At 39.4% G+C, this 22,253-nt stretch overlaps 1 protein-coding gene across 16 annotated transcripts in view; it reads left to right on the forward strand.

Moving 5' to 3' along the window:
• PHC3 (polyhomeotic homolog 3) overlaps window positions 1-22,253 on the forward strand; it is a 92,191-nt gene that overhangs the window by 6,829 nt on the left and 63,109 nt on the right. For all 16 annotated transcript variants that reach the window (XR_004263616.1, XR_004263615.1, XR_004263620.1 and 13 more), the window contains 2 exons: window positions 2,978-3,133; window positions 4,224-4,301. Coding sequence is in view for 13 of the 16 variants with exons in the window: in XM_032260635.1 (XP_032116526.1) it covers window positions 2,978-3,133; window positions 4,224-4,301 (234 nt within the window). In the remaining 3 variants the exon portion in view is untranslated. The remainder of the gene's footprint in view (window positions 1-2,977; window positions 3,134-4,223; window positions 4,302-22,253) is intronic.

Genomic DNA, 22,253 nt, shown 5'->3' on the forward strand with positions numbered 1-22,253 from the left:
GCCTCCGAAAGTGCTGGGATGAGCCACCACGCCTGACTGATAAGTGATAGCTTAATATACCGTTTTGTTCTCTAGTTTTCAATTAAGCTGCATAGATTAATAAAAAGGAAATAGAAAGCTATGTAGATGTAGGTATATCTCATTAATAGCACTAACTCTTGTTCTTAGGAGACCATAGAATTGCTTCTCCCAAAATGCAATCAAATCAATATTTATTGAACTACCTAAGTAATTCTTTAATCTTCCAGCTTTATTTTTCAGTCCTGGGAATTCTCTTCACCCTCCTTGGGCAAATACGAATTTATAATAAATAAGAACAATGTGCTGTACCTACAACTTGTATTTACTCAGTGTTATGAGTATAACATTGAATGATAGTGAAAGACTGCTGACAACAGAAAAAAATGACTATACTGTGACAAAAATATGTATCAAATAGATTGTTATTTCAGTTTGATCTTAGAATTTTTTTTCCATGTAACTGCCAAGTCCAATGATTTTAGAATTTTGTTATGGAATTAGAAGAACAAATAGAGATTGATCTGACTAAAAAAGATATATTGTTATAATTCTGAATCACTTAATCTGGCCTATAGTCCCCTGCAGGTAGGGGTCAAAAGCTCCCATTGATTTTGTGATAGAAATTTGTATCAGGCATAGCAGTCTGTAGCTAGAGAGATGAGATATTAACACATGAAAGTAAACAATAACACAGAAATATGCTCTCTTGAAATTTAGATAAAAGGATTACGGTTCAAGATGTCCTGATTTAGACCCTTAAGCTAGAGGATTATGGCTCTATTGCTTCCTTAGCTCTTTGAAAACTCTGATTTGATGCTGAGATTAGGATCCTGTGCTGTTTCAGAGTCACAGGAAGCAGCACACTATGACTTTTGGATGTGGTTGTGTAGGATTGACTTATCCTGACTTACCATTTGGACAAGTGTAGGAATTTTCTCTGATTTTAGTAGAGTACTTAACATTTCTATATTTATTTATGAAGTTTCAGGCTCAGATTTTACATTTTTCTAATATTCACAATAATTAACACTTTTTTAAGGAATTTTTTTTCTTTTTTCTGTTTTTTTTTTTTTTTTTCTTTTTAATTCCAAACCCCCCTATCTCTAGCATAGGAATTTTTTTTTTTTTTTTTTTGAGACGGAGTTTTGCTCTTGTTACCCAGGTTGGAGTGCAATGGTGCAATCTCGGCTCACCGCAACCTCCGCGTCCTGGGTTCAGGCAATTCTCCTGCCTCAGCCTCCTGAGTAGCTGGGATTACAGGCATGCGCCACCATGCCCAGCTGATTTTTTGTATTTTTAGTAGAGACGGGGTTTCACCATGTTGACCAGGATGGTCTCGATCTCTTGACCTCATGATCCACCCGCCTCGGCCTCCCAAAGTACTGGGATTACAGGCGTGAGCCACCGCGCCCAGCCAGGAATTTTTTAAGTAAGAATAGTTGTATTCAACATTGAAACAAAACAGGGTATTTGACATTTAAAAAATTTCTAAAAATAATTATTAATTTTCTAAAATAACTGTAATTATTTTCTTTTTACTTTTTGAGACGGAATCTTGCTCTGTTGTCTAGGCTGGAGTAGAGTGGTGTGATCTCCGGTCACTGCAGTCTCTGCTTCCTGGGTTTAAGCAATTCTCCCACCTCAGCCTCCTGAGTAGCTGGGATTACAAGGTGCATGCCACCACGCTGGGCTAATTTTTGTATTTTTAGTGGAGATGGGGTTTCATCATGTTGGCCAGGCTGGTCTTGAACTCCTGACCTCAGGTGATCTGCCTGCCTTGGCCTCCCAAAGTGCTAGGATTATAGGCATGAACCACCGTGCCCAGCTGCTTTATCATTTTATGTGATAATTAATAAATATCTACTCATTGTAAGATATTCAGACATTTATAGAAAAGTATGAACTAGAAGCTAGTTCCCTTTGAAAGTTTTCTTGTGTAGTGTTTCAAATATTTTAATATAAAAATGATACATTATATACTGTTTTGTAACCTACTGTGTTTTTTTTGTTAGTAAATATAGATCTGTATCAACAACGTTTTGTAGTTTATGGTGGCCGCTAGTTACATGTGGCTATTTACATTAAAATTAAAAAAGTTCAATTTAAAATTTAACTTATTTAGTTGCACCAGTCACATTTTTAGTAGGCACATGTGACTAATGGCTCCTGTATAGGACAGCACTGATTTACATTACTGTTTGTAATGGCTGCATGGTAAAGGTATATCTCTCCACACCCAAGCCCTGAATTCTACCAAGTTTTACCCAAAAAGCTTATGCCAACTTAAATTTTTACTAGCAGTACGGGAGTATTGGTTTCCCCAGTTAGTAGTATTTTTTAAAATCTTTATCCATCTGAAAGTTGGAAAATAGTATCTTGTTTTAATTTGTAAGTTTTTGACTACTGATGAGATTGAAAATCTTTTGACATGCTTATTTGGCCTGTCTTTTGTGAATTGTCCACTGGGTTTTTGTTTTTGTTTTGGAGACAGAGTCTTGCTCTGCTGCCCAGGCTGGAGTGCAGTGGCACAATCTCAGCTCACTGCAGCCTCCGCCTACTGGGTTCAAGCAGTTATCTTGTCTCAGCCTCCCAGTAGCTGGGAATACAGGCACATGCCACCACGCCCAGCTAATTTTTTGTATTGTTAGTAGAGATGGGATTTCACCGTGTTAGGATTGTCTAGATCGCCTGACCTTGTGATCCACCCACGTCAGCCTCCCAAGGTGCTGGGATTACTGGCATGAGCCACCATGCTTGTCCCACTGGGTAGTTTTAATGCATACAAGTTAGTGATTCCTAGTCATATGTAACTAGGAAAGAAGTATGTTAATAAGCTTGATGATATTATGTGTCAGAGCAGTGAAATTTTAAACTGCCACTTTTTTATACTTTCATTTTCTGATTAAGATGAAGGTTGAGATTGTGGATTGACATTGGTTCAATTGACCTATCACAGGTGATTCAACAGGCATTACATCGGCCCCCCAGCTCAGCTGCTCAGTATCTTCAGCAAATGTATGCAGCCCAACAGCAGCACTTGATGCTGCATACTGCAGCTCTTCAGCAGCAGCATTTAAGCAGCAGCCAGCTTCAGAGCCTTGCTGCTGTTCAGGTAAGACTCAAATAAATTAAGAATTTATGAGACCAAAGTTTCTGTTATCTGTAGGTAGTTACTGAAAACAAATACATTGGGTATTATTTCAGAATTCTCAGATGCCTGTGGCTATTTTTCCTGAAGGAAATATATTACTAGATTGCCAATTTAGAAAAAGGGAATATGTTTTTTATGTTACTCTGTTTCTAGCTTTTATCTCAGTGGTTTTTATCCAAATTGGAGAAATGCTATGCTAGTGGTTTGGTTAGGTGTATAAAGTTCTAGGTACAACAGTGAATACTTAGGCTTACATAAATTATATTTTTACTAAAAATAAGATTAAAAAATGATGTATTTATGCTCATTAAAAAGATGAAACTATTAAATTGCTCATAAGAGACAAAGCTGTTCCTTTTCCTTGCCTACCACTGTTTCTCATTCTTCAGAGGTGGTCACTGTAACAATTTAATACGTATTTCTCCGTGAATTTTCTATACAAAGATGTGTAAATCCATCTTTCTAAAATCTAATTGTATTATTCCTACTGATAACAGGATTTCATTATTAAAAGCTTGTTTGTAAAAAATATTTTTATTATTGTACTATTTAAATAAAACTGTGTAAGATTTAATCTTAAATCTCCTCACCAGAGGAGGATCTCAGTTGACTGAACCTGAAAAAGGTTTATTTCTGTTACCAACAGATTCTCAGCTGTTGCTTCTTAGTAGTGTAATTTTAAATAACATTTTCATGATACAAGTTAGGAAACTGAAACCCACTGACTCTTGTTGACTCTTATTGTAGCTCTAACTTTTTCTTCATAACGTGGAGTAGTGATTCCACTTTAAAGATGACACAGACCCATAAAGTGGAACTGACAATAAAGTAGCTAATAAAATTAGTCTTTGGATCCTCTGTTTTCACCATTCAGCTTTTTCTTATTTAAAAAATCTGTTTAACCAAAGCTTAAGCTATGTTGACTGTAAAATGAGTTGTTTCGTACATACGCCTTTTGACATTTATTATTGTGGTTTTGTGTTACCATGGTACCAGAAAGTTCTTAACTTGAGGTTTTTACCGACGTATTATAAAAGTCTTACTATTTTAGGCAAGTTTGTCCAGTGGAAGACCATCTACATCTCCTACAGGAAGTGTCACACAACAGTCAAGTATGTCCCAAACATCTGTAAGTTCCCTAAATTTTTCCTGGATTTACAAATTTAAAGACTTGTCTTCCAAAAGTAAACTGTTATTTATGAAGCTGTTATTGTAATTTGTTGCATGCTGTTTAAGTAATAATTGCCCAAAAATAGGAATGATAAAATTCAAAAATTCAGAACTAATGTTAAACTTAAGAAAACCTGAGTCTTAAAAAATCTTTTTGTATTATTTCTTGTATATCCTTTTGCACTGATCATGTTCACATCTTATGTGGTTCTAAATGATTTCAGTGTGTACTGAAAGCCCAAAATATACAACGCAGGTATATTGGCCATGAGTTTACTGTAATATGCAATAGTATGTCATGTCCTTGGTAGACATCTAAGCATTTCTAACTTTGTGCAGTTCACATTTTAGAAAATATATTTTCAGCTTGAGTTATTTGGGTTCAATTTGCAAGTATCTATTGAAGATAGGGTAATTTATTTTGAGAAAGGAATAAAAGAAAGCTGATTTGCTATATTGCACATATGCATTGGGAAATTGTGCAAAGTTTCCCAGGTAAAATAAATTTATGGGCTTGATAATACTTGTTTAACTTTTAATTTTGGTATAGTTTTAAACTGCAAGAATAATAAAAGAAAATTTCTGCATATACTCTACTCAGATTAACCAATTATTAGCATATTGCCCTATTACTTTATGATTCATTCTTTCCTACTATATGTAGACATATTATTTTCTGAGTCAGTTGTAGGTTGAGACATGTTCCTTTATTCCTAAATACTCTGATGTGTATTGAGAGCAAGGCTATTGTTTTATGAAGCCACAGAAAAATTATTAAATTCAGGAAATTTAACGTTGATACAATGAAGTTTATATTCACATTTCATCATTTGTCCCAGGTTCCCAACCTTATCATTGTGGACATTATGGGTCAGATAATTCTTTGTTGTCGGGGGCTATTATGTACATTATAGGATATTTAGCAGCATCCCTAACCCCTAGATACCAGCAGCTTGTGGTCCTCTTCCTTCTTCTAGTGTGACAACCAAGGGTGCCTCCTGGTGAGGGGCAAATCGCCTCTAGTTGAAAACCTAATAATGTCCTTTCTAGGTACTTTTTCCTGATCCAGAGTGGTAATACTTTGATACTTCATAAAATCAGCTCCAATACAGTATAGTTTGTAGGTTGTTAAGCAATTAAAGGTGAACTTGTGCTCCATTTCTTTAAGGAAATGGTCTTTGCTAAGTACATGCTGTGGTCAGCATATAGGTTTTTTTTTTTTCTGGCTGTCGATCTGACTTTTTTTTTTTTTTTTTTTGAGACGGAGTTTCACTGTGTTGCCAGGCTGGAGTGCAATGGTGCCATCTCACTGCAACCTCTGCCTCCCAGGTTCAGTGATTCTCCTGTCTCAGCCTCCCGAGTACTGGGATTACAGGCATGCCTGGCTAATTTTGTATTTTTAGTAGAGATGGGGTTTTGCTGTGTTGGTCAGGCTGGTCTCAAACTCCTGACCTCAGGTGATCCGCCAACCTCGGCTTCCCAAAGTATTGGGATTACAGGTGTGAGCTATTGCGCTTGGCCTGATTTGACATTTTTAATTAAAAAGTTTTTTTTGTTTGTTTGTTTTTTTGCATGGGAATGTCCTGGGGTATGAACAAGATTAGTTTCAAAATTACTTATGGGCCGGGCATGGTGTCTCATGCCTGTAATCCCAGCACTTGGGGATGCTGAGGCGGGCAGATCACCTGAAGTCAGGAGTTCGAGACCAGCCTGGCCAGCATGGTAAAACCCTGTCTCTACTAAAAATACAAAAAATTAGCCGGGCATGGTGGTGCATGCCTGTAGTCCCAGCTACTCGGGAGGCTGAGTCAGAATAATCACTTGAACCCAGGAGGCGGAGGTTGCAGTGAGCCGAGATCATGCCACTGCACTCCAGCCTGGGCAATAGGCAAGACTGTCTCCCAAAAAAAAAATAATTACTTAGGACTTGAAGATGTTGGATTAAAGAAAACGAAAAAGTTAAGTAATATAACCTAGCGCTAAGCATTAATGCTGTAGTTTTGGTCATTGACATCAGATGTCTTTCATTAATACAATGGTAGTTAAGGAAAGGAGTGATAAACATTTTGTGGGCTACTCAAGGAAATTATATAGGCAAACTTTTTATTCCGTGAAGTACTGAAATAATGATAGGATATAGTTGTATAGGTATGTCGTTTTGAATTTTTTTTCTTCATGTTATTAAAAGGTATCCTTTTAAACTGTTTTCTTTCATTTGGCTTTATGTATGTGACATTCACAGTTAGAATTCTGGTGATTGTGCTTATGACATTGTAAATGCTAATTTTCATAAACCAGGCCACCTTGTACCATGAAGTATGCCAACAGCTGTAAATGGCTGGTGGGGGAAAAGAAGTAAATAGGAAGAACAGATTCCCAGTAAAATAAAGGAATAATACGTTACATTTGGTTTATTTACTATTCTATGTGAGCTTCTGCTCAGGTCATTTGACTAGCAGTACAAATTACAATGCTCGCCCGGGCGCGGTGGCTCAAGCCTGTAATCCCAGCACTGTGGGAGGCCGAGGCGGGTGGATCACGAGGTCAAGAGATCGAGACCATCCTGGTCAACATGGTGAAACCCCGTCTCTACTAAAAATACAAAAAATCAGCTGGGCATGGTGGCGTGTGCCTGTAATCCCAGCGACTCAGGAGGCTGGGGCAGGAGAATTGCCTGAACCCAGGAGGCGGAGGTTGCGGTGAGCCGAGATCATGCCATTGCACTCCAGCCTGGGTAACAAGAGCGAAACTCCGTCTCAAAAAAAAAAAAAAAAAATTACAATGCTCAAGGTGGCTTAGTAAATTTAGGTCAGTATCCAGAAAGCGGGTGGGCCGTGGTAACGGAAGTCTCTAGGTAGTGATGATAATGAGCCATCAGGTAGCGGCTAGTATGTTTTGGAGTTTTGCTTATTTTGAGTTAGGTTTCCAGATAACAGTGAAACCATACGAAAGAGTCCATCCTTGAGAAGAAGAACGGGCTGTCAGGTAACCAGCCAAGTAGTTTGGGGTTTAGAGCAGGAGTGGGATCCCCATGGGAAAATGGAATATTATTTTAAAAAATCAAGTCAAAAGTCTAATCATACAACCTGGGGGAACTGTGTACCTACTGATTGATTTGTTCCTAATTTGAAAATCCAGAATGCTATAAAATCTGAAATTTTTGAACATCAACATGACATTCAAAGGAGGAGTGTTAATTGGAACATTTTGGATTTTGGATTTTCAGATTTGGCATGCTAAACCAGTTTGTATTTTTCCAAAATCTGAAAAAAAAAAAAAAAAAACCCCAGTACTGAAACATGGCTGGTCCCAAGGATTTCATATAACAGATACTCAATCTATATGTGGTTTGGAGAGTAGACTATTGTTAATTGAATGTATAGGTAACTAGTGGGTACCTGCATTCTTTTCTGTAATTAGAACCAGATGACTAATTCTAAATGATTGTCAGTAGTGGAGTGGTGATTTTGATTGTTTGGCTCTAAAACTAATTGGGACTGAGCCTTTACATTTATGTCTTTAATATTCTAACATAAACGGGGCTAAGATTTCGTTAAATTTGACTTGCTAAAAAGAAAGTTAAACCAACTAAAAATTATGCTGCCAACAAGCAGCATAAGCAAAGTGAAAACAACAAAATGGGAGAAAATATGTTTGCATCATGATGTCAAATGAGTAATTTTTTTTTCATTATTTTTCAAAAGAGAAGACAGGGAGAATTTTAGCCTTTTTTCTTTTCTTTTCTTTTTTTTAATTGATACATACTCTTGCTCTATCGCCAAGGCTGGAGTGCAGTAGAACCGCCTCGATCTCCCAGGCTCAAGTGATCCTCCTGTCTCAGACAGTTGAGTGGCTGGGACTACAGGCACACACCACTACACCTGGCTAATTTTTAAAATTTTTCTAGAGGTGAGGTCTTGCTGTGTTCCCCAGTCAGACTGATCTTGAACTCCTGAGCTCAAGAGATCCCCTAACCATAGCTCGCAGAGTGCTGGGATTATGTGGTATAGGCATGAGCTACTACACCTGGCTGATAATATTTCTAAAATACCTAAGGCTCTTATATTAGTAAAATAAATAGAATTCACAGAAGATCTTAGTAATTTTTAAAAAAAAGACTATTTTTGGCATTTTTTTTTTTTTTTGAGATGGAAGTATTGCTCTGTTGCCCAGGCTGGAATGCAGTGGCGTGATCTTAGCTCACTGCAATCGCCACCTCTTGGGTTCTAGCGATTCTCCTTCCTCAGCCTTCCGAGCAGCTGGGACTACAGGCATATGCCACCATGCCTGGCTAATTTTTGTATTTTTAGCAGAAACAGGTTTTGCCATGTTGGCCAGGCTGGTCTCAAACTCCTGACCTGAAGTGATCCTTTCCCCCGACCCCCACGGCTGTTTTTAGCTTTTAAACACATGAAGGTATATTTACCATATAAATAATAAAGAAATGTATGTAAAAAGGCTGTGAGTGGTGGCTCATGCCTGTAATCCCAGCACTTTGGGAGCCCAAGCCAGGTGGATGAAACCCCATCTCTACAAGCAAAATACAACAACAAAACATTAGCGGGGTGTGGTGGCAAGCACCTGTAGTTTCAGCTACTTTAAGGGCTGAGGTGGGAGGCTTGCTTGAGCCCAGGAGTCAAGGCTGCCCTGAGCGGAAGATCGCACCACTGCTCTCCAGCCTGGGTGATAGAGCAAAACCCTGTCTAAAAAAAAAAAAAATATATATATATATATGTACAAATAACAATGAAGTACTGTTTTCATCTGTCAAACTAGAAAACAAGGGAAAACGTTTACACAGTACCTATTGTTGGCAAGAATGTGAAGAAGTGGGTATACTCATACACTATCACTGGGAATATGGATTGGTACAACTCTTTTGAAGGGTTATTTGGCAGCACATGTTAAACTTTAAAATGTACATGCCCTTGCTGAGAATGGTGGCTCATGGTTGTAATCCTCGTGCTTTGGGAGGCTGAGGTGGGACTATCACTTGAGTCTAGCAGTTTGAGACCAATGTGGCCAACATAGCAAGACCTCATCTAAAAAAAGAAATTAGCCAGGTGTGGTGGCGTGTGCCGGTAGTCTCAGTTGCTCAGGAGGCTAAGGCAGGTGGATTGCTTGAAACTAGGAGTGTGAGGCTGCAGTGAACTGTAATTGAGCCACTGCACTCCAGCCTGGGCAACAGTACAAGACCGTTTCAAAAAAAGCCAAAAGAAAATGTGTGTACACTTTGATATAGCACTCTCACTTTTAGTGATATAATTAAAAATGACCTAGATAATTATGCCCGTATGCATGATTTATAATAGGGAAAATTGTAAATAATACAAATGCCCATTAATTGAGGATGAGTTCAATAAATGATAGTTAATTCATACAGGATTATAGCTACTTAAAAATGCTGTATATGTGTCTACGGAGAGACTTGGATTTTCATTATGTATTGCATGTAAAAAGCAAGAATGCATTGAGTGAGCTTGTTTAACTTATTTATTTTGGTTATTTTATTTCCAGTCTAAAATTATTATTTTGGGCTGGGTGTGGTGGCTCATGCCTGTAATCCCACCACTTTGGAGGCTGAGCGAGGCAGGCAAATCACTTGAGGTCAGGAGTTCTAGATCAGCCTGGCCAACATGGCAAAACCCCATTTCTATTAAAAATACAAAAATAAGCCAAACCCCCGTGGTGGCAGGTGTCTGTAATTCCAGCTACTCTGGAGGCTGAGGCAGGAGAATTGCTTGAACCTGGGCGGTGGAGATTGCAGTGAGCTGAGATCACTACACTCTTGCCTAGGCGGCAGAGTGAGGCTCCGTCTCAAAAAAATAAAAATAAATAAAATTATATCTTCTGTTTCTTTGGGGAGACCTTTTTATAAAAAAATTAATTTGTTTCAGGTATGCCCATTGTTGCTTGTTTGAACAATTTTTTTTAAAGAAATGGGGTTTCACTATGTTGTGCAGGCTGGCCATCAACACCTGGGCTCAAGTGAAGCTCCGCCTCCTGGGTTCAAGCAATTCTCCTACCTCAGCCTCCTGAGTAACTGGGACTACAGGATTGCGCCACCATGCATAGCTAATTTTTGTATTTTTAGTAGAGACAGCGTTTCACCATGTTGGCCAGGATGGCCTCAATCTCTTGACCTTGTGATCTGCCTGCGTCAGCCTCCCAAAGTGCTAGGGTTACAGGCATGAGCCACTGAGCCCAGGGGCCAGTACTTTTTTATTGAGTACCTACTTGGTGTCAGGTGCCAAAGTTCGAAAGTGAACAAAGGTTTTAGAGTATAATGAGGTTACAGACAAGCGAATGGTCAAAGGACTGTATGATATGAATTTTGTTTTGCAGGAATATCTAACTTTCTTTTAAAGGCTATGTGGAAGAAAAATTAAATCTTTGGGGGCCTGAAAATTACCTTTCCTTTTTGTAATTATCTTACATGAATTCTATATTGAAAATAATTTTTCTCAGGAAATTTGAGAGGAAAGATTACTTTTTTCAAAAGTTTAGTATCGCTGAAGAAAAGGCTGATGTTAGTTTCATTATCATTCTTGGGTAACTGCTGGTTCTTTCTTTCCAGAATCTTTTAGGTTTGCCTGTTTGCTTTAGTTTTTTTTGTAGTTTCATGGGAATGTATCTAGATGTCATTGCGTAGGACACCTGTTGGGCCCTCTCAGTGTGAAACTAGGTTTTTAATGATCATGTATGTGAAACTAAAATTTGCCATAAGTTAATTTTGTTCTTTGATGATGATGTATGTAAAACTGAACAAATCCACAAGAAATCAATTTTCTGTTTTCTCGGTTCTCTCTGGAGCTCCTGGTTGAATGTTGATCTTTCTGGATTTTTTTTTTTTTTTTTTTTTTTTTTTTTACCTTTTCACTTACTGCACTATTTATTTATTTTTTGGTGGGCTATTTCCTCGACGACTTTTAAATCTTTCCTTGACTTTAAAAAAAATTTTAGTTCAGCCACTGTATTTCTAATTTCTCAGAACATTTTCTTTTCTCATTCTTTTAAAATACTATTCTGTTTTTCTATTATGGATAAAATATTTTGGATCTCTGTTATGCAATTTATCAGATTTTATTTTACTTTTATTTTCACTTTTTTTTTTCGAGACAGGATCTCACTTTGTTGTCCAGGCTGGAGTGCAGTGGTGTGAATATGGCTCACTGCAACTTCTGCCTCCCAGCCTCAACCTCTGCCCCCCAGCCTCAAGTGATCCTCTCTGCTTAGCCCCTCAAATAGTTGAAATTACTGTTGTGCGCCACCACACCTGGCTAATTTTTGTATTTTCTTTAGTGTCAGGGTCTTGCCCTGTTGCCCAGGCTGGTCTCAAACGCCTGAACTCAAGTGATCCACCTGCCTTGGCCTCCCAAAGTGCTGGGATTACAGGTGTGAGTTACTGTGTCTGGACTATCAGATTTTGTTGTTGTTGAGATGGAGTCTCTGTCACCCAGGCTGGAATGCAGTGGCGTGATCTCGGCTCACTGTGCCTGGCCCTCATTGAGTATTTAATTAAGGATCACATACTGCATTGGAGACTATTTTTTCCTTTTAATATAAAAAGACTTCCAGTCATTTTTTTCTTTGATGATGTTTGAAGATCTCAGGTCAGCTTACCTTATGGAATGTCCAATAGTCTAGACTTGTCTGTTTCCTCAATCCTTTTCAACTGTATTGATTGCTATTTCAGTGGGATATAGTAGGAGGGAGAAGCAAATGGTTTATTTCTTTATTACATTCTTTTTTATTTTTATTTTTTTTTGAGGCGGAGTTTTGGTCTTGTCCAGGCTGGAGAGCGATGGCGCAATCTCGGCTTATTGCAGCCCCTACCTCCTGGATTTAAGTGATTCTCCTGCCTTGGCCTTGCAAGTAGCTAGGGTTACAGGCATGTGCCACCACACCCGGCTAATTTTGCATTTTTAGTAGAGATGGGGTTTCTTCCTGTTAGGCAGGTCTTGAACTCCTGACCTCAGGTGATCTGCCCGCCTCAGCCTCCCAAGGTGCTGGGATTACAGGCGTGAGCCACTGCGCCTGGCTATTATTTTCTTTATTTATTGGTTGTAAATATGATTTTTAATGGGTATATAATGTTCCATCATTTTTAAAAACAACTTCTCTCTTGCTGGTGGTTTAATTTTTCCCATTGACTATTTTGTTATATATATTTATATTTTTTAGCTATTTTCTTCTTAAAAATTTCCTAAGAGTACATTCAGTGGGTCAATGAGATTGTTTTTAGATCAAGAACCTTAAAACTGTTCAGTTTTCTCTAACAATGTTCAGATCATATCAGAGTCCATTTCGTGTATTTATGTTATATAGGGGATGTAAATTTACCCGAGAGAAAATTATTTGCTTATAAGCAGTGATTCTCAGTATTCTACTGCTAGTGTCCTCATCCTCTATTATCTCTTACAGGAATTTTTTTTTTTTTTTTAATTTAAGTTCCGGGGTACATGTGCAGATCTTGCAGGATTGTTACATAGGTATACACATGCCATGGTGGTTTGCTGACTCCATCTCCCCGTCACCTATATTAGGTATTTCTCCTAATGTTATCCCTCCCCAATCTCCCCACCTTCTGCTATCCCTCCACTAGCCCCCCAACCCCCAACAGACCCCAGTGTGTGATATTCCCCTCGCTGTGTCCATGTGTCTCATTGTTCAACACCCACTTATAAGTGAGAACATGTGGTGTTGGGTTTTCTGTTCTTGTGTCAGTTTGCTGAGAATGATGGTTTCCAGCTTCATCCATGTCCCTGCAAAGGACAGGAACTCATCCTTTTTTATGGCAGCATAGTATTCCAAGGTGTATATGTGCCACTTTTTCTTATCCAGTCTATCATTGATGGGCATTTGGATTGGTTCCAAGTCTTTGCTATTGTAAATAGTGCCATAGTGAACATACATGTGCATGTGTCTTTATAATAGAATAATTTATAATCTTTTGGGTATATACCCAGTAATGGGATTGCTGGGTCAAATGGTGTTTCTATTTCTAGATCCTTTAGGAATCACCACACTGTCTTCCACAGTGGTTGCACTAATTTACACTCCCACCAACAGTGTAAAAGCATTCCTATTTCTCCACATCCTCCCCAGCATCTGTTGTTTCTTGACTTTTTAATGGTCGCCATTCTAACTTGGTGTGAAAGAGTAACTCAGTGTGGTTTTGATTTGCATTTCTCTAATGACCAGTGATGATGAGCATTTTTTCATATGTTTCTTGCCTGCATAAATGTCTTCTTTTGAAAAGTGCCTTTTCATATACTTTGCCCACTTTTTGATGGGGTTGTTTGGTTTTTTTTCTTGTAAATTTGTTTTAGTTCTTTGTAGATTCCAGATATTAGCCCTTTGTCAGATGGGTAGCTTGTAAAAATTTTTTCCCATTCTTTTAGTTGCTGGTTCACTCTAATGATTGTTTCTTTTGCTGTGCAGAAGCTCTTAAGTTTAATTAGATCCCGTTGGTCTATTTTGGCTTTTGTTGCCATTGCTTTTGGTGTTTTAGTCATGAAGTACTTGCCTGTGCCTATGTCCTGAATGATTTTCGCCTAGGTTTTCTTCCAGGGTTTTTATGGTGTTAGGTCTTATGTTTAAATCTTTTATCCATCTGGAGTTAATTTTTCTATAAGGTGTAAGGAAGGGGTCCAGATTTCAGCTTTCTGCCCATGGCTAGCCAGTTTTCCCAAAACCATTTATTAAACAGGAAATCCTTTCCCCATTGCTTGTTTTTGTCAAAGATCAGGTGGTTGTAGATGTGCGGCATTACTTCCAAGGCATCTGTTCTATTGCGTTGGTCTGTATCTCTGTTTTGGTACCAGTACCATGCTGTTTTGATTACTGTAGCCTTGTAGTATAGTTTGAAGTCAGGTAGCATGATGCCTTCAGCTTTGTTCTTTTTGCTTAGGATTGTCTTGGCTATGCGGGCCCTTTTTTGGTTTCATGTGAAGTTTAAGGTGGCTTTTTCCAGTTCTGTGAAGGAGGTCGATGGTAGCTTGATGGGGATAGCATTGAATCTATAAATTACTTTGGGCAGTATGGCCATTTTCACAATATTGATTCTTCCTAACCATGAGCATGGAATGTTTTCCTATCTGTTTATGTCCTCTCTTATTTCCTTGAGCAGTGCTTTGTAGTTCTCCTTGAGGAGGTCCTTCATATCCTTTGTTAGTTGTATTCCTAGGTATTTTATTCTCTTTGCAGCAATTGTGAATGGGAGTTCATTCATGATTTGTCTCTCTGTTATTGGTATTGCTTGTGATTTTTGCACATTGATTTTTTTATTCTGAGACTTTGCTTAAGTTGCCTATCAGCTTAAGGAGATTTTGGGCTGAGACGATGGGGTCTTCTAAATATATAGTCATGTTGTCTGCAAATAGAGACAATTTGACTTCCTCCTTTCCTGATTGAATACCCTTTATTTCTTTTTGTTGCCTGATTGCTCTGGCTAGAACTTCCAATACTATGTTGAATAGGAATGGTGACAGAGGTCATCTTTGTCTTGTGCCGGTTTTCAAAGGAAATGCTTCCAGTTTTTGCCCATTCAGTATGATATTGGCTGTGGGTCTGTCATAAATAGCTTTTATGATTTTGAGATATGTTCCATCAATACCTAGTTTATTGAGAGTTTTTAGCTTAAAGCACTGTTGAATTTTATTGAAGGCCTTCTCTGAATTTACTGAGATAATCGTGTGGCTTTTGTCTTTGGTTCTGCTTATGTGATGGATTACGTTTGTAGATATGCGGATGTTGAACCAGCCTTGTATCCCCGGGATGAAACCTACTTGATCATGAGGGATAAGCCTTTAGATGTGCTGTTGCATTCTGTTTGCCAGTATTTTATTGAAGATTTTTGCATTGATGTTCATCAGGGATATTGGCCCGAAATTATCTTTTTTAGTTGTGTCTCTGTCAGGTCTTGGTATCAGGATGATGTTGGTCTCATATTAGGGAGGATTCCCTCTTTTGTTTGGAATAGTTTCAGAAGGAGTGGTACCAGCTCCTCTTTGTATATCTGGTAGAATTTGGCTGTGAACCCATCTGGACCTGGACTTTTTTTGGTTGGTAGGCTATTAATTGCTGCCTTAACTTCAGACCTTGTTATTGGTCTACTCAGGGATTCAACTTCTTCCTGGTTTAGTCTTGGGAGGGTGTAGGTGTCCAGGAATTTATCCATTTCTTCCAGGTTTACTGGTTTGTGTGCATAGAGTTATTTGTAGTAATCTCTGATAGTGGTTTGTATTTCTTTCAAATCGGTGGTGATATCCCCTTTATCATTTTTTATTGTGTTTATTTGATTCTTCTCTCCTTTCTTTTTTATTAGTCTGGCTAGCAGTCTATCTATTTTGTTGATCTTTTCAAAAAACCAGCTCCTGGATTTGATTTTTTTGAAGGATTTTTTGATGTCTCTCTCCTTCAGGTCTGCTCTGATCTTAGTTATTTCATGTCTTCTGCTAGCTTTTGAATTTGTTTGATCTTGCTCCTCTAGCTCTTTTAATTTTGATGATAGGGTGTCAATCTTAGATCTTTCCTTGCTTCTCATGTGGGCATTTATTGCTATAAATTTTCCTCTAGACACTGCTTTAAATGTGTCCCAGAGATTCTGGTACATTGTGTCTTCATCCTCACTGGTTTCAAAGAACATCTTTATTTCTGCCTTCATTTCATTGTTTATCCAGTAGTCATTCAGGAACAGGCTGTTCAGTTTCCATGTAGTTGTACGGTTTTGAGTGAGTTTCTTAATCTTGAGTCCTAATTTGATTGCACGGTGATCTGAAAGACTGGTTCTTATGATTTCCATTCATTTGCATTTGCTGAGGAGTGATTTACTTCCAATTATGTGGTAAATTTTAGGGTAAGTGTGATGTGGTGCTGAGAAGAATATTCTGTGGATTTGTGGTGGAGAGTTCTGTAGATGTCTATTAGGTCCGCTTGGTCCAGATCTGAGTTCAAGTCCTGGATATCCTTGTTAATTTTCTGTCTCATTGATCTGTGTAATATTGACAGTGGAGTGTTAAAGTCTCCCACTATTATTGTGTGGGAGTCTAAGTGTCTCTGTAGGTCGTTAAGGACTTGCTCCTGTATTGGGTACATATCTATTTAGAATAGTTAGCTCTTCTTGTTGTGTTGATCCCTTTACCGTTATGTGATACCCTTCTTTGTCTCTTTTGATCTTTGTTGGTTTAAAGTCCGTTTTATCAGAGACTAGGATTGCAATCCCTGCTTTTTTTTGCTTTCCATTTGCTTGGTAAATCTTCATCCCTTTATTTTGAGTCTACGCATATCTTTGCGTGTGAGATGGGTCTCCTGAATACAGCACACCAGTGGATTTTAACTTTTTATCCATTTTGCCAGTCTGTGTCTTTTGATTGGGGCATTTAGCCCATTTACATTGTAAGTTTAATATTGTTATGTGTGAATTTGATTTTGCCATTTTGATGCTAGCTGGTTGTTTTGCCCGTTAATTGACGCAGTTGCTTCATTGTGTCGATGGTCTTTACCGTTTGGTACATTTTTTTTTTTTTTTTTTGAGACGGAGTTTCGCTCTTGTTACCCAGGCTGGAGTGCAATGGCGCGATCTCGGCTCACCGCAACCTCCGCCTCCTGGGTTCAGGCAATTCTCCTGCCTCAGCCTCCTGAGTAGCTGGGATTACAGGCATGCGCCACCATGCCCAGCTGAATTTTTGTATTTTTAGTAGAGATGGGGTTTCACCATGTTGACCAGGATGGTCTTGATCTCTTGACCTCGTGATCCACCCGCCTCGGCTTCCCAAAGTGCTGGGATTACAGTCGTGAGCCACCACGCCCGGCCCTCGTGTGGTACATTTTTACAGTGGCTGGTACTGGTTGTTCCTTTCCATGTTTAATGCTTCCTTCAGGAGCTCTTGTAAGGCAGGCCTAGGGGTGATGAAATCTCTCAGCAATTGCTTTTTCGTAAAGGATTTTATTTCTCTTTCACTTATGAAGCTTAGTTTGGCTGGATGGGAGATTCTGGGTTGAAAGTTCTTTTCTTTAAGGATGTTGAATATCGTCCTCCACTCTCTTCTGGCTTGTAGGATTTTTGCCAAGAGATCTGCTATGAGTATGATGGGCTTCTCTTTGTGGGTAAGCCATCCTTTCTCTCTGGCTGCCCTTAGCATTTTTTCTTCATTTCAACCCTGGTGAATCTGACAATTATGTGTCTCGGGGTGCTCTTCTTGAGAAATATCTTTGTGATGTTCTCTGTATTTCCTGGATTTGAATGTTGGCCTGCCTAGCTAGGTTGGGGAAGTTCTCCTGGATAATACCCTGAAGAGTGTTTTCCAGCTTGGAGTCATTCTCTCCGTCACATTCAGGTACACCGATCAAATGTAGGTTAGGTCTTTTCACATAATCCCATGTTTCTTGGAGGTTTTGTTCATTTCTTTTCACTCTTTTTTTCTCTAATCTTGCCTTCTCATTTTATTTCATTGAGTTGATCTTCAATCTCTGATATCCTTTCTTCTGCTTGATTGATTTGACTATTGAAATTTGTATATGCTTCGCGAAGTTCTCATGATGTGTTTTTCAGCTCTGTCAACTTGTTTATGTTCTTCTCTAAGCTGGTTATTCTAGTTAGCATTTCATCTAACGTTTTTTCAAGGGTCTTACTTTCTTTGCATTGGGTTAGAACATGTTCCTTTAGTTCAGAGAAGTTTGTGATTACCCATCTTCTGAAGCCTGCTTCTGTGAATTCATCAAACTCATTCTCCATCCTGTTTTGTTCCCTTGCTGGTGAGGAGTTGTGATCACTTGGAGGAGGAAAGGCATTCTGGTTTTTGGTGATTTCATCCTTTTTGTGCTGCTTTCTTCCCATCTTGATGGATTTATCTACCTTTGGTCTTTGAAGTTGGTGACTTTTGGATCGGGTCTCTGAGTGGATGTCCTTTCTGTTGATGTTGAAGCTGTTTCTTTCTGATGTTTAGTTTTCCTTCTAACAGTCAGGCCTCTCTGCTGCAGGACTGCTGGAGGTGCACTCCAAACCCTGCTTCCGTGGGAATCACTCGTGGGGGCTGCAGAACAGCAAGGATTGTTGCTTGTTCCTTCCTCTGGTAGCTTTGTCCCAGAAGGGTACCCACCAGATGTCAACCAGAGCTCTCCTGTGTAAGGTGTCTCTTTGGATATATGGGGGTCAGGGAGCCACGTAAGGAGGCAGTCTGTCCCTTATCAGAGCTCAAATGCTGTGCTGGTAGCTCTGTTCTCCCTTCAGAGGTGCTGAGCAGGGACGTTTAAATCTGCTGCAGCTGAACTCAAAACTGCCCTTTTTCCCAGGTGCTCTGTCCCGGGAAGGTGGGGCTTTATTTTTACGTCCCCGACAGACTGCTGCCTTTTTTCAGAGATGCCCTGCTCAGCAAGGAGAGAGTCTAGTTACAATCTACCTGCCGAGGTGTTCCTGAACTGCGGTGGGCTGTGCCCAGCTTCTGTGTAAACTTCCTTGTGCTTTTGTTTACACAGGTTAGGTTAGAACTGCCTCCATAATGGCAGCCTGCCTCCGTAATGGCCTGACGCCCTTTCCCCCGCTGAGCTTGATCAACCTGGGTTGAGCTCAAACTGCTGTACTGGCTGTGAAAATCCCAAGCCAGTGGGATTCAGTTTGCTGGTTTCCATAGGGGTGGCACCTGCCAAGCCGGTGGCTCTCCGCCTTCAGCCCCCTTTCTCTCAGGGGTACTGGCCGTTCTGTCTCGTAGGCGTTCCAGGTGCCAGCCAAAACGGCCGCCCAGGTTTGTGCTGGAAACCTGCTGCGCCGGCTGAATTGGCCTTCCAGATTTGTGCTGGAAACTCATGGCACCTGTTGGCCAGCAGGAATCTCCTGGTCTGTGGGCTGCAAAGACCACAGGAGAAGCGCAGCATCTGAACCAGAGTGCTGGAGTGGCGGGAAAAGTCCCCATGGCCTCTGTTGGGTAGGAGTGGGTCCTGTGGGCCGTTGCACTTCCCAGGTGAGGCAGCGCCCTGCCCTGCCTCAGTTTTCCCTTCTTGGGCTACACCCACTGTCCAACTAGTACCATTGAGATGAGCCTGGTACCTCAGTTGGAAATCTGGAGATCACTCACCTTCTGTGTCTCTCTGGCTGGGAACTGCGTTCTGCAGCTGTTCCTATTTGGCTATCTTGGTGGAAGTCAGGAGTTTTTTTTTTTTTTAGGCTTCAAAAGTCATTGTTTTTGAGAATTCTTTAAAATATAATTTTAATTGGTTAGGTGTAGGAGCCTTTTCCAAAACCTAATAGTAGTCTGAAATAAAACTGTAGCCTGAATATTTGTATGGTCACAAGCAGCTTTAACTGCATTTTTTAAAATACTCCCAACAGTACAGAAAAAGTAAAAAAGGTATTAAGGTCCCTAATGCCTCCTTTCTTCCTTTTCCTTTCAGTCCCCCTGTCTTTGTTGGTTCTGTAACCCTCCAGATTTTTGTCTTTTTTTTAATTTTGAGATGGAGTCTTGCTCTGTTGCCCAGACTGGACTGCAGTGGCGTGATCTCGGTTTACTGCAACCTCTGCCTCCCGGGTTCAACTGATTCTCCTTCCTCAGCCTCTTGAGTAGCTGGGATTACAGATGCGCACCATCATGCCCAGCTAATTTTTGTATTTCTAGTAGAGATGGGTTTCACCATGTTGGTCAGCCTGGTCTTGAAATACTGTCTTCGTGATCTGCCTGCCTTGTCCTCTCAAAGTGCTGGGATTACAGGCATGAGTCACTGCGCGCGGCCTTCAGATCTTATCCTACGTTTTCTGGACCTGTATATCATAGAGAAGTATGCATATATGCTTTTAGCACTCTTTTTTACACATGGTAAACACAGGTATTCTGCATTTTTTTCCCCTTAACAGTGTGTCTCGAGATCTTTTTATGTTTGCAGACCAGAGATAAATCTCACTAAAGCTGCTGTGTAGGGTTTGCACAGTGTGAGTGGATTTTATTTTATATAACCATCCCTGTTGCTGGACATTTAAAATTATTTCCAATATTGTAATTGTTCTAACATTGCAACTTTTCTTTCTAGGGTGTCAACATCTGAAAACATTTGGAAACTGTGAGGTTTTTTTGTTTGTTTTATTTTTACAAGCTTGTATTACAAAAATAAGTAATTTTTCTAAAATAAATTTTTACTAAAAAAAAGGCATTTTATTTCTTTGATTTATTAAAAACATGCAGTCTCTTAAAAAGAAAATCCTTCATGGATAGCTATTACTACTTAAAAGGCTGATCATGGTGGCTTAATGCCTATAATCTCAGCACTTTGGGAGAGCGAGGTGGGCAGATCACTTCAGGTCAGGAGTTCGAGACCAGCCTGGCCAACATGGGGAATATCCATCTCTACTAATACAAAAATTAGCCAGGCATGGTGGTGGGCACCTGTGGTCCCAGCTTCTCAGGGGGCTGAGGCAGGAGAATCACTTGAACTCAGGAGGCAGAGGTTGCAGTGAGCCAAGATTATGCCACTGCACTCCAGCCTGGGCAGCAGAGCAAGACTCTGTCTCAAGAAAAAAAATTGCTATTTAGGGCTGGATATGGTGGCTCACACCTGTAATCCTAGCACTTTGGGAGGCCAAGATGGGAGAATCACTTGAGCCTAGAAGTTGGAGACCAGCCTGGGCGAGACCCCATTTCTTTTCTTAAAAAAACAAAATAAAAATAAAATTTTTATATGGCATTTTATACTTACCAATATTTGAAATACCCACATAGAAGTTCCCACCAAACAATGAAGCAATACAATTTATAAGCTGCTTTAACATAATAAAAGCAAATTAATATTCTCAGGTAAGCATTAAAAAAGACAAAAATAGCATTTTTCTCTCTGATTCTAAAACTAATACCTACATAGAAAAGGTAAAAACTTTTTAAAAACATAATCTCAGATTTTACTTCTAGAAGGCATTAAATACCTTTAACATTTTGGTGACTGTTCTCACAAAAATGGTGAGAACAGTCACCATTGGTGCATGTGTGCATGTGTGTGTGTTTCTATATTGAGTCTAGTCATATATAGTGTTATGGGTTTGTGTTATTGTGTATACATCCAATGCAGTCATTTTCTTAACTTTTTTCTTTCTTTTTTTTTAGACAGGGTCTCGCTCTGTTGCCCAGGCTGGAGTGCAGTGCTGCAATCTCAGCTCACTGCAACCTCTGCTTCCCAGGCTCAGGCAATCCTCCCAGCTCAGCCTCCCAAGTAGCTGGGACCACAGGCACATGTCACAATGCCTGGCTAATTTTTTGTATTTTTGGTAGATACAGGGTTTCACCATGTTGACCAGGCTGGTCTCGAACTCATGAGGTCAAGCCATCCACTGTCTCAGCCTCCCAAAATGCTGGGATTACAGGTGCGAGCCACTGTGCCTGGCCATCTTTCTTTTTTCACATGTGTGATACATACATACACACAGACATTTGTATGTAACTACATGAATTATACTCTATATGTTATTTTGCTGCTTTTTTACTCAGGAGTGGACATAAAAATATTTTAATGCCATTGAATACAGATACATCATTCTTTTAATGTCAAGTATTTCTCTATTTAAGGTGTACCTGATTGATTCTGATCAGTCAAATGGCAGAGGCAACTGTCAAATGGACTTTGGCTGTGGGGAGTAATCGATTGGAAACTTCTTTTTTTTTTTTTGCTAGTTGATTAAAAAAATTTATTTAACGTTGGTAACAAAAGATTGATAAGTACTGTGACAGGGTGGGGACTGAACAAAAATGAACTGGAATATACATAGCAACATAAAAATCACATTAGGAAATGCTTTCCCAGATAGAGAAAATATGAAATTTGTTTAAGGTTTAATTAGATAAATATTGATACTTTGACTTTTAAATCATACTAGTGTGACATCTGTATATTTTTGCCAGTATAAATCTTCAGTGGATCAAATTACTTGGTGGTA

The sequence above is a fragment of the Sapajus apella genome, unplaced genomic scaffold, assembly GCF_009761245.1.
Source record: "Sapajus apella isolate SASKATOON/1434 unplaced genomic scaffold, GSC_monkey_1.0 scaffold4, whole genome shotgun sequence".
Lineage (NCBI taxonomy): Eukaryota > Metazoa > Chordata > Mammalia > Primates > Cebidae > Sapajus > Sapajus apella.